General features: G+C 40.1%; 1 protein-coding gene and 1 long non-coding RNA gene across 2 annotated transcripts in view; both read right to left on the minus strand.

The window, feature by feature from the left end:
* LOC137096110 (uncharacterized) overlaps window positions 1-12086 on the minus strand; it is a 244488-nt gene that overhangs the window by 84284 nt on the left and 148118 nt on the right. The gene's annotated exons all lie outside the window — the stretch shown is intronic.
* CACNG4 (calcium voltage-gated channel auxiliary subunit gamma 4) overlaps window positions 1-12086 on the minus strand; it is a 145225-nt gene that overhangs the window by 13142 nt on the left and 119997 nt on the right. The window contains exon 3 of the mRNA XM_060763095.2: window positions 1215-1355. Within this exon, the coding sequence (XP_060619078.1) occupies window positions 1215-1355 (141 nt within the window). The remainder of the gene's footprint in view (window positions 1-1214; window positions 1356-12086) is intronic.

The raw sequence follows: 12086 nt of genomic DNA on the forward strand, positions 1-12086 counted from the left end.
CCGGATTCGTCTAGTCAGAGTTCAAAACAACAGGTTTTTGATCAATTCACCAATATTTTTAAATATTCTGTCTACCAATGACTTACTTTTTAATGCAAAAACTGACCAAGGTGTCCATTTATAGACTAGAAGATACCAAGGAAAGCAGCAGAAAAGTGTCTGGCTATTTTCCTCTTTTTACCCTGTGTCCATCATCCTCGGGGAACCCTGAGAAATCCTTGAAAGGCCCTTGAGGTGACTCTATTGTAGTGTTTAAACCAGATGGACTCCATCAATGTTCTTTAACCCGACCACAGTCTCTATTGTGGAGTCTTACATGCCTTTCCTTATCCACTTACCCACATTCCAAAAAATATCTGCACCCCAGAAGTGTTTATGGGCTTCTCTAGGTTTACCAGTATGATTCTATGGTATGCTTCTGACCCAAGTATAGTCAAAATATAGGTCCACAGTTTTGGGTATCTACATGTATGTTATCTTGGGACATATCCCTGTGTGTATGTGGGTTATAATGCACTACATGTGTAAAATGTTATGTTAGCTGTTATGTCAAAAGATAGTAGCCCAATGTGATTGAGCATGGGGTATTGAACTTCTTGATTATTTCTTTTTGCGTGTCAGGAGTGGCTTGAGAAACTGCAAGTCGTTTCTGGTGTGAGAGAATTGGCTGTCTGCAAGGACATTGCCCAGGGGACGCCTGGATGTTTTGATGTTTTACCATCCTTGTGGGAGGCTTCTCTCACGTCCCCGCATGAGGAGCTGGAGCTGATAGAGGGAGCTCATCTGCACTCTCCCCAGATTTGAACCTGAGACCTATTGGTCTTCAGTCCTGCTGGCACAAAAGTTTAACCCACTGCGCCACCGGGGGCTCAAGCTTCTTGATAAAATACATGATTAGACAGAACTCTTTCCCTTCACAATCAGAATGCCGTATGAGGAAAGAGCTGAGATCCAGTAAAAGTTATGGATCAATTATTTCCTTTCCTCTACTCTTTCTTCCACAGACCCCAGTGCCACAAAACCAGACTGGGAAGGAGTGTTGATGGTATTGGAGAGAAGTACCACTGCATCTACTTCCTTTACTGCTGACAGAATTCCTATAATAATCCATTATTTGCTGGTACTATTTCTGGATCATCAGCTCCCCTCCCTCCACCCATGAACATCAGTTTGAAAATTAATGATGAAAAGGAGGATTGCAAGAGATCACTCACCTGCTGCAACAAAAAGGATCCCAGCGCTGAGGATGATGTTGTTCTTGCTGCTGTAAATCCTGCCAGCTCCAATGCAGAGCCCTCCAAGTAAGAGTAATATTGTGCTTAGGATAGGAAATACACTGGAGGCACGGACAATGCCTGGGAGAGAGAAAGAGAGGGAAAGCTAGAAAAAGGCCTGGGCAACCTTACAATTAGTTCTCTAAACCTTTTATTAAATGTAATTTTCTGGCCAATACAAAGCCTATTGTCACCATCCTAACAATGTATTGTTAGTGTATTGTCGAAGGCTTTCATGGCCGGAATCACTGGGTTGTTGTAGGTTTTTCCGGGCTATATGGCCATGTTCTAGAGACATTTTCTCCTGACATTTCGCCTGCATCTATGGCAAGCATCCCCAGAGGTAGTGAGGTCTGTTGGTACTAGGAAAATAGGGCTTATATATCTGTGGAATGACCAGGGTGGGACAAAGGACTCTTGTCTGCTGGAGCTAGGTGTGAATGTTCCAACTGACCACCTTAATTAGCATTTGATGGCTTGGCAGTGCCCGGGGGAATCTTTTGTTGAGAGGTAATTAGATGTGCCTGATTGTTTGCTCTCTGTTGTTTTGCTGTTTTAATTTTAGAGTTTTTTAAAAAATATTGGTAGCCAGATTTTGTTCATTTTCATCGTTTCTTCCTTTCTGTTGAAATTGTCCACATGCTTGTGGTTTTCAATGGCTTCTCTGTGTAGTCTGACATGGTGGTTGTGAGAGTGGTCCAGCACTTCTGTGTTCTCAAATAATATGCTGTGTCCAGGTTGGTTCATCAGGTGCTCTGCTATGGCTGATTTCTCTGGTTGGAGTAGTCTGCAGTGCCTTTCATGTTCCTTGATGCGTGTCTGGGCAATGCTGCGTTTGGTGGTCCCTATGTAGACTTGTCCACAGCTGCATGGTACACGGTGGACTCCTGCAGAGGTGAGAGGATCCCTCTTGTCCTTTGCTGAACGTAGCATTTGTTGGATTTTCTTGGTGGGTCTGTAAGTGGTTTGTATGTTGTGTTTCCTCATCAGTTTCCCTATGCAGTCAGTGGTTCCCTTGATGTATGGCAAGAACACTTTTCCTCTGGGTGGATCTTCATCTTTACTCTCGTAGCTTGTTCTCAGTTTTGTAGCTCTTCTGATGTCTGAGGTGGAGTATCCATTGGCCTGTAGAGCCCAGTTTAGGTGGTTCAGTTCAGAAAAAAATGCCTCCAGAACATGGCCATATAGCCCGGAAAAACCTACAACAACCCAGTGATTCCGGCCATGAAAGCCTTCGACAATACAATGTATTATTAATTATGCTTTTATGTTTAATTGTGGTTTTAATTTTGTCATTTGTTATGTAATGGCTTCGGAATGGGGCCCATTGTAAGCCGTCCTGAGTCCCCCCTTCGGGGGTTGATAAGGACGGGATAGAAATGCGAGAAATAAATAAATATACAAGGTGACAATTTATTTGTTGTGACTTAACACTGAGCCCCTCACGTACATTACTAGGACAGCTTAGAATAAAATATTAAAAACACCATAACAACAAATGCATTGAAATGAGCAACAACGGCAAAGTTACGAAATCAGCACGAAAAATAATACTTATATTTGGAGAAACGCTTGGAGCAGAGAACCCCCAAGTAACGAGTGTAACAAAAAATTAAAATGAGGCACAAAAGCAATATGGCGTCCATTTGCTTTCCGTATGTGTTTCACAATTTCTGCCTGGAAATGTGGGGTTATTAGCATAATCAGCTTTCCAAAGCCACTGTGTGTGGAAACATATTCTGACAAGCTACCAGCTGAAGAGGTTATGAAGAATAACCCACAAATTAATGCAGGGAAAAGCAATGAAAAATGTATGAGATGGCGACTGGCTGTGTAATGCCACACAAGCAGCATTACAAGCAGCCCCCTGATATATGCAAATGTGGATAATTAAGCCCAATACCTCTATGACAGGGATCCTGGAATCTGCCCCACCCCACTTACTCATCTCTTAGACATGTGGAACATTCACCCTGTCTTTTAAGAAGAAAGATGTTTACAAGGCAGTTATAAGGAGCATTTGATTCCACCTCCACCCCCTTTGTGAGCAGCACTTAAGAATCTTTTGTCCCTCATTCGCTTGCAGAATTGGATGACTGATACCGAATCCTGTTGTTCTCGCCCACAGAATTCAACCCAGCCTTCACGTCTTTCTTTCTATACACCAGCTCCCCCTTCCTCCTCGGTGAATTCAACAATGGAGTTGTGGGGGCACAAGGGAGGAAGCAACAGAAAGGGCATGGGGAAGCCAACAAGAATGGAGGCGATCGAAGGAGACCAAGACCATGGGTACAGCCAAAGATAAGAACAAGAAAGGACCATTGATGCCGGAAAGCCCAGAAGAGGGCAACACACCAGGCTTTGAAGAAAGAGATCACACAAAAACTAAAGCCTAGAAAATCGACAATAGCACAAGAGATCAATGGTCTGATCTTCACTTGCTTGTTCTTGGTTTCTTTTTGGCGGATTTTAATTGGCACCGTTTTCTTTGCTACCCTAAAGGATATATTGCAATCGCTCCATAAAGGCTTAATGTTTCTCAAGAAAATTGCCCCAGTCCAGGGCTCGTGAGAAGGCCTCCTACAAGCTAAAAAAGATTTACAGGTTAAATAAACTGTGTAACAAGGCCAAGGGGTGTTTTCAAATGGCCAATATTACCATAGACCAGTGGTTCTCAACTTTCCTAATGCCGTAACCCTTTAGCACAGGTCCTCATGTTGTGGTGACCCCCAACCATAACGTTATTTTCGTTGCTACTTCATAACTGTAATTTTGATACTGTTATGAATTGTAATGTAAATATCTGATATGCAGGATGTATTTTCAGTCACTGGACCAAATTTGGCACAAATACCCAATACGCCCAAAATTTGAATACTGGTGGGGTTGGGGGTGATTGAATTTGTCATTTGGTAATGCTGGAGTTGCTGGGATTTATAGTTCACCTTAAATCAAAGAGCCTTCTGAACTCCATCAATTTTTTTTGTTGTGTCAGGAGTGACTTGAAAAACTGCAAGTTGCTTCTGGTGTTAGAGAATTGGCCATCTGCAAGGACGTTGCCCAGGGGACGCCCGGATGATTTTGATGTTTTTATCATCCTTGTGGGAGGCTTCTCTCATGTCCCCACATAAGGAGCTAGAGCTGATAGAGGGAGCTCATCCGCCTCTCCCCGGATTCAAACCTGCGACCTGTCGGTCTTTAGTCCTGCCGGCACAGGGGTTTAACCCACTGCGCCACCGGGGGCTCCAACTCCATCAATGATGGAATTGAATCAAACATGGCACACAGAATTCCCATGACCAAGAAAAAATATTGGGAAGATCTGGTGGACATTGACCTTGAGTTTTTGGAGTTGTAGTTCACCTATATCCAGACTGTAGACTCATGTAATGATGGATCTGGATCAAACTTGGCACAAATACTCAGTATGCCCAAATGTGAACACTGGTAGAGTTTGGAGAAAATAGACCTTGCCATTTGGGAGTTGTAGTTGTTGGGATTTATAGTTCACCCACAATGAAATAGCATTCTGAACCCCACCAATGATAGAATTGGACCAAACTTTCCACACAGAACCCCCATGACCAACAGAAAATACTATGTTTTCTGATGGTCTTTGGCAACCCCTCTGACACTCCCTCGCGACCCCCCTAGGTTGAGAAACACTGCCAAAAACTAACTTGACAAAGAGACTATTTTATGCCTTCTCTATTCTCTTATGGTACCAAACCAAGGGTCCACCACCTTGTCTCAATAACTTATCAAGACTTCTCTTTACTGGATATGAGTTCACCTGCTTATATATGCTGGTAAGCAAAACCAATCATCCATGTTTGCCTTTGAACTAGTATTCATTACTATAATCAAGACTATACTTGTCACTCCATCAACATATAGCACGTTTTGCATTTCTATTTACATTTCAAACACCCCTTTCTCTCCATTTTAATAATCTCAGTAAGTTTAAAAGGCTCTATCAGATCCTTTCTCCCCTTCACTTCAAAACTGTTTCAGTAGGAATATGATCATAGAGAGTAAGACCAGTGGTTTGGGAAATGTAGTGAATCTGCACGGGCAGTGAATCCACGTTGGATCTTATTGCTTTTCCCTTCACAACTGTCCTGGTTTTGCATGAGAGCTCTGAAATTTGCCAAACCTTTGATGGCCCTCGGTCTATCACAATTACCAGGAGGCTGAATTACTTGGGGCAACTGCAAAAGCAGCAGCATAAAGCCACTAGTGCAGTGTTTCTCAACCTGAGGGTTGGGGCCCCTAAGGGGGTCACAAGGGGGGTTTCAGAGGGGTCTCCAAAGACCTTCCGAAAACATATATTTCTGATGGTCCAGGAACCCCTTTGGCAGAGAACGATGAAGATCTCTCCGCCTATCTTTCTCTTCCTTTTTGGAAACGAACGGCCAATCCTCCCACCAAAAGCCCTCCTTCCACTATCTGGGTGTAGCTGAACTACAACTCCAAAACTCAAGGTCAATGCCCACCAAACCCTCCCAGTATTTTCTGTGGGTCATGGGAGTTCTGAGTGCCAAGTTTGGTTCAATTCCATCATTGGTGGAGTTCTGAATTCACTTCGATTGTAGGTGAACTATAAATCCCAGCAACTACAACTCCCAGATGACAAGGTCTATTTTCCCCAAACTCCACCAGTGTTCACATTTTGGCATATTGAGTATTCGTGCCAAGTTTGGTCCAGATCCATCATTGTTTGAGTCCACAGTGCTCTCTGGATGTAGATGAACTCTGGATGTAGGTGAACTACAACTCTAAAACTCAAGGTCAATGCCCACTAAACCCTTCCAGTATTTTCTGTTGGTCATGGGAGTTCTGTGTGCCAAGTTTGGCCCAATTTTATCATTGGTGGCATTCAGAATGCTTTTTGATTTGTCCCCTAGCTAGGATAGAGCTAGGGGACAAAATAAGAAGATGGAGACTAGATGAAAATTTGATAAAAAGAGAGGAAGACATAGAAAGAATTAGAAATAAACTAAAAGAATATTTTGAACTAAATGATAATATGGAAACAAATACACTAAATCTGTGGGAAGCAAGTAAAGCAGTAATGCGGGGCCATTTTATACAGCAAAAAATAGCCAGAAATAAACAAAAAATGGAAAAGATGAATGGGATCAAGAAAGAATTGGAAAAAGAGGAACAGAACCTCAAAAAAAGCCCAAAAAATAGAGAAATAAATAGTAAATTAGAAAATTTACGTAAACAATTGGACCTATTGGAATTAGAAGAAAAAGAAAAACAATTAAAATATTTAAGACAAAATTACTTTATGAATGCAAATAAATCAGGAAAATGGTTAGCGAATAAGCTACGAAAAAAAAGAGAGAAAATACACATAACCAAAATAAGAGACGAAGATAAAATATACACTCAAGAAAAGGAGATCAGAAATCAATTCTTTAATTTTTATAAGAAATTATATCAGAATGAGAAGATAGATAGGGAAAAGATATACCAATATTTAGGAAAACAAAAAATACAAAAAATCTCAGACGAACAAAGGGAAACACTTAATAAGGAAATATCCGAACAAGAGATAAAAACGGCGATAAAAAATCTAAAACCAAATAAAGCTCCAGGCCCAGATGGGCTGTCATCGGGCTACTACAAAATTTTCCAACAAGAACTCACACCATATCTGAAGAAAATAATGAATAATATAAGAATGTATAAAGAAATACCAAATTCCTGGAGACAGGCAAATATATCTGTAATACACAAGGAAAATTCGGACCCGGAAGAGGTTAAAAATTATCGCCCCATATCGCTACTTAATGTAGATTATAAGATCTTTTCCAGTATCCTAGCGGAAAGATTAAAAATAATTTTGGAAACATATATAGAGGAAGATCAAGCGGGCTTCCTACCCAATAGACAACAAAAAGATAACGTGAGGACAGTAATAGATTTGATCGAGTATTATGAAATTTACCACCAAAAGAAAGTAATGTTTATGGCCGTGGATGCCGAGAAGGCATTTGATAATGTCAATTGGGATTTTTTCAAATTTTTAATGAGGGAGATTGATATGGGGTACTATTTCCAAAATTCAGTGGAAGCAATTTATGAAGAACAAGAGGCCAAAATTATAATTAATGGACAGGAAACAGACAAGATTCAGATAGAAAAAGGAACTAGACAGGGCTGCCCCTTATCACCGTTAATATTTGTCCTATCATTAGAAGTACTGCTAAAAAGAATAAGAGAAGAAAAGACCCTAGAGGGTGCTAGAATACAAGGACTGGACTATAAATACAAAGCGTTCGCCGACGATATAATTTGTATTATAGAGAACCCAAAAGAAAAAACAGGAAATTGGCTGGAAGAAATTAAAAACTATGGGGAAGTAGCAGGATTTAAAATAAATTTGGAAAAAACTAAAGCAATAACAAAAAATATTGGAGAAAGAGAAAAGGAAGAGATACAAAAGAAATGGAATGTGCACATTGTCCCAAAAATAAAATATTTAGGGATCCAGATAACAGCAAAAAATCTACATCTTTTACAAAATAATTATTTAAATAAATGGAGGGAAATTAAAGAGGATATGAAAAAGTGGAAAAAATCAAATTTATCATTAATGGGAAGGATTGCCTCGATTAAATTGAAAGTCTTACCAAAAATGATATTCCTATTTCAAAATTTGCCCATAATCAGGAACATGAATGAGATTAAAAAATGGAACAGGGATATCTCTAAATTCATTTGGAATGATAAAAAACCAAGGATACATTATAAAAATTTAATAGAACAAAAAGAAAAAGGAGGATTGGCTGCACCGGACCTAAAAACATACTTTGAAGCCTGTGCTCTAACATGGGCCAGAGACTGGACCATGTTAAAGAAAAAGAAATTATTAACATTAGAGGGGATAGATCTAAGAGCAGGGTGGCACCATTATATTTGGTATAAAGGGAAAGAAAAAGAAAAAAACTTCGGGAATCATTTTATAAGGTCTGCAATTCTAAAAGTGTGGGAGAAATATAAATTAAAACTGTATAATAAAACACCAATTTGGATATCACCTCTGGAGGCAACGCAAAGAAGGTGTCTGGGGTGGAATGACTGGCCTGTTTACAAAGAAATACTAAAAACTAAACAAGGGGAAATAGAAATAAAAGAACAACAAGAACTAGTCCAAATCGACAAAAATATATCATGGTTCCAATACTGGCAAATTAAAGAAAAATTTAAACTGGATAGGAAATTAGGATTCGCACAAGGAGACGAATTCTGGGATACCATCATGAAAACAGAAAGAAAATTAATAACCAAATTATACAAAAAACTACTAGAATGGCATCTGGAAAAAAATGAGGAGAAAAATTACATGAGAAGATGGAACGAAAATATTCAAAGAAATATTAGAAAAGAAGAATGGAAGGTAATTTGGAAAAAAGACTAAAATTTACATATGCAATAGAACTAAGAGAGAATTGGGTAAAAATATCGCAAAGGTGGTATTTGACACCGAAGAAATTGGGCAGAATATATAATAACACGAGCACGACCTGCTGGAAATGTAAAAATAAAGAAGGGTCCTTTTTCCATGCATGGTGGACGTGCGACAAAGCGAGAAAATTCTGGAGGGAAATACACAAAGAAACTCAATCTATGATGAAAATACAATTGCCATTGAAACCAGAGATCTTTTTGTTAGGGATGTATAATAGAAATTTAGATGAGAATAAAGATAAAATACTATTCTTGATATTAACAGCAGCAAGGATGTGCTACGCCAAAGTATGGAAGCAAGAAGAGATACCAGAGATAAATGATTGGGTAACAAAAATATTGGATATAAGAAACCTAGACAAGCTAACTTTTCTACTGTTAAAGAATAAAGAAACCAAAAGGAAAGAAACGGATTGGAGTGATGTTACAGAATATCTGAAAAAGAAGAAAAAAGAAATAGTATTATAAGAAATACAAAAATAGACTGAATTACGCCAAAAAGAGGGAAAGAAGAAAACTCAAGGACATAAACAGCAAGAAGGCTGATAAGATCTTCCGAAGATACCAGGAGGTCAAATTTTAATTTTTTTTTCTTTTTTTTCTTTTTTCTCCCTTTCTTTATAGTTTTCGTCCAGTTCCCGTGGCCTGCCTTTATTTTTATATTTTTACCTTTTTTTTTTTCTTTCTCATTCCTTTTTGTTTTTTTTTGGTTTTTTTTCCCTTCCCCCTTTTTTTTTTTCCCCTCGCTATGTTTTTATGCTTTATGAAAATTTCAATAAAGAATATTTATAAAAAAAAAAAAAAAAAAAAAAGAATGCTTTTTGATTGTAGGTGAACTATAGATCCCAGCAACTACAACTCCCAAATGACAAAATCAGGAATTTGTGCCACATTTGCTCCAGTGAACGAAAAGACATCCTGCATATCAGGTATTTACATTACGATTCATAACAGTTATGAAGTAGCAACAATAATAGTGTTATGGTTGGGGGTCACCACAACATGAGGAACCATATTAAGGGGTTGCAACATCAGGAAGGTTGAGTACCACTGCACTAGTGGATTTGTCACTGCTAGAGCAGCAAAGCTACCAGCCATCCATGCACTGGCCCATTTAGCTCAGTACTGACAGTGGCTCCCTTAGGTCTCAGATGGGAGTTTTTCCTTTCTCTATCACAGAGAGCTTGGACCTTTTGGCATGCAAAGAGAATGCCTCCATGCTTTACTGCTGAGAGATATCCAGGCCATATTGTTTCATCCAAGTAGAGCACTGTTCCCTTTACCTCTCATGTTTGCGTTTAAGCCATGTATAAAAGCCTTTTCTACCAATAGTGCCTGAAGTCTACCAAAAATAGAGAGGACCCACAACTGACCTGAATTTGGGCCAATACCGGCTGTGTGAAAAGCTTCAATGAAAGCAAACATTGTGGCTAGAAAGATGAATACTCTGAAGTAGATCTCAGATCTGAGGAGGAATTTATCTCAGGATGAATGAACGTGTTTCAAGAAGAGAAAGAGACCAAAATCCTGTATTGCAAGAATTCCGTACCCTGTAGGCATCACAGAGATGGCATGTGTGTAATCACATTACAAAGTGTTTGAAAGCCTTCCTGGCTCTACAGTACAATCCTGTTCACCTTTGCTTACATGTAATGCCTACTGTGATCAATTTTACAAATTCTAAGGAAAGTGCTTACAAGAAATCAGGCTTAAGTCGTCCGTCCAGGTTTCCCCCATTGTTGCCTATACAACACTGGAAGCCTCCCATATTGCTGTGGTGGTGGCTTACAATGTTCCCTCTTCACTTGTGGCTTACAATGCTCCCTCTTCACTTGCACCCCTGGCGGAAGTAGAGCTACGTCATGGGGTGGGCTCTGTGCCACAAGCCGTCAATTATGATGTCAATTTTGCCCATCTGATGAGGCCATAAAACTGAAATTCATAAGCAGTCTCCCATCCTGACCTTGCTTAGTTTCCATGATCAGATGGGATCTTCTGCCTTAGGCAGAGATAACATTCTCACACCTCCTAGTAGCAACATAATGCACTAAATTATGCTGAAGGCTCGCACATTTAAAATGTATATTCAATTCTTAATCTGCAAAATACCACCAATGGAGATGTGCTTATTCTACTTGTAATATACTTTCTTTTTGGGGAAAATATTTGGATTCAGGCCTGTACTGAAGATCCACTTTCTCCAATATGTTGCCCTCTAGACCAGTGGTTCTCAACCAGTGGGTCCCCAGATGTTTTGGTCTACAACTCCCAGAAATCCCAGTCAGTTTAGCAGCTGTTAGAATTTCTGGGAGTTGAAGGTCAAAACATCTGGGAACCCACTGATTGAGAACCAATGCTCTAGACATACAACCCAATCAGACAGGCTACTTTGCCTGTTGTATGCTGCTTGTTCTCCCCTTTTGCCATGGACCCCATTACACAATGCATGTGTACTTCCAGCCGGGTTCTGTGGTGAAAGGGGAGAGTAAGTGGTGCATGCCATCATGGCAGCAACATGGGAGGCTTCCCATGTTGCTTTTAAAACAATGGCGGTGGCGAGGGGCGGATGGCAGAAGCTTCCCTCCATGGGATGGGATCCCAGGCAAGTCAAGTGAAGGGTTTCCCATGTCTTCTGACAGGAACTCATATATTTGTCACAATGCATGGCAAATCCAGAAGATAATGTGAGAACGTCCTTATTGTTGTATAGCTTGCACCATTCCTTGTGATCCTGCTATTTGGATATGATGGGAAATGCATTTCAAGGCACTAAGAAACCAGGTTGTTGAAGGCTGAGGAAAATATTGTAAATAATCCTAAGGTATCATCTGAAGTAGCAACCAGTAGTGAAAGGACGAAGGCAGTGACTTCTCCAAGCCACCCCCTGTTTGGATATCAGCCAGCACGCCAACGACTTAAATCAAGAAATAGTTTTCTACGATCTACAGAGACACTCACTGGAACACCTCAGCAAGCGAGAGTCTAAAAGTGGCAGGGTAAAACTCAGAATCTCAATCAATGGCTGATACGAAATGAGAAACTCCCCCCTGGGCACACAGAAAACTGGGCGACTTGGAAGACTGTGCTTTGGCACCACGAGATGCAGAGCCAACCTTAAGAAATGGGACTACAAAGTGGAGTCCATGACATGCGAATGTGGAGAAGAACAAACCACAAACCACCTACTCTCATGCAACCTGAGCCCTGCCACATGCACAATGGAGGACCTTCTTATAGCAACACCAGAGGCACACCAAGTGGCCAGCTACTGGTCAAAGGACATTTAATAGATTGCCAAGTTTGCAAACTTTGTGTGTGTGTGTGTTTTAA

This window comes from Anolis sagrei, chromosome 2, assembly GCF_037176765.1.
Source record: "Anolis sagrei isolate rAnoSag1 chromosome 2, rAnoSag1.mat, whole genome shotgun sequence".
NCBI lineage: Eukaryota > Metazoa > Chordata > Lepidosauria > Squamata > Dactyloidae > Anolis > Anolis sagrei.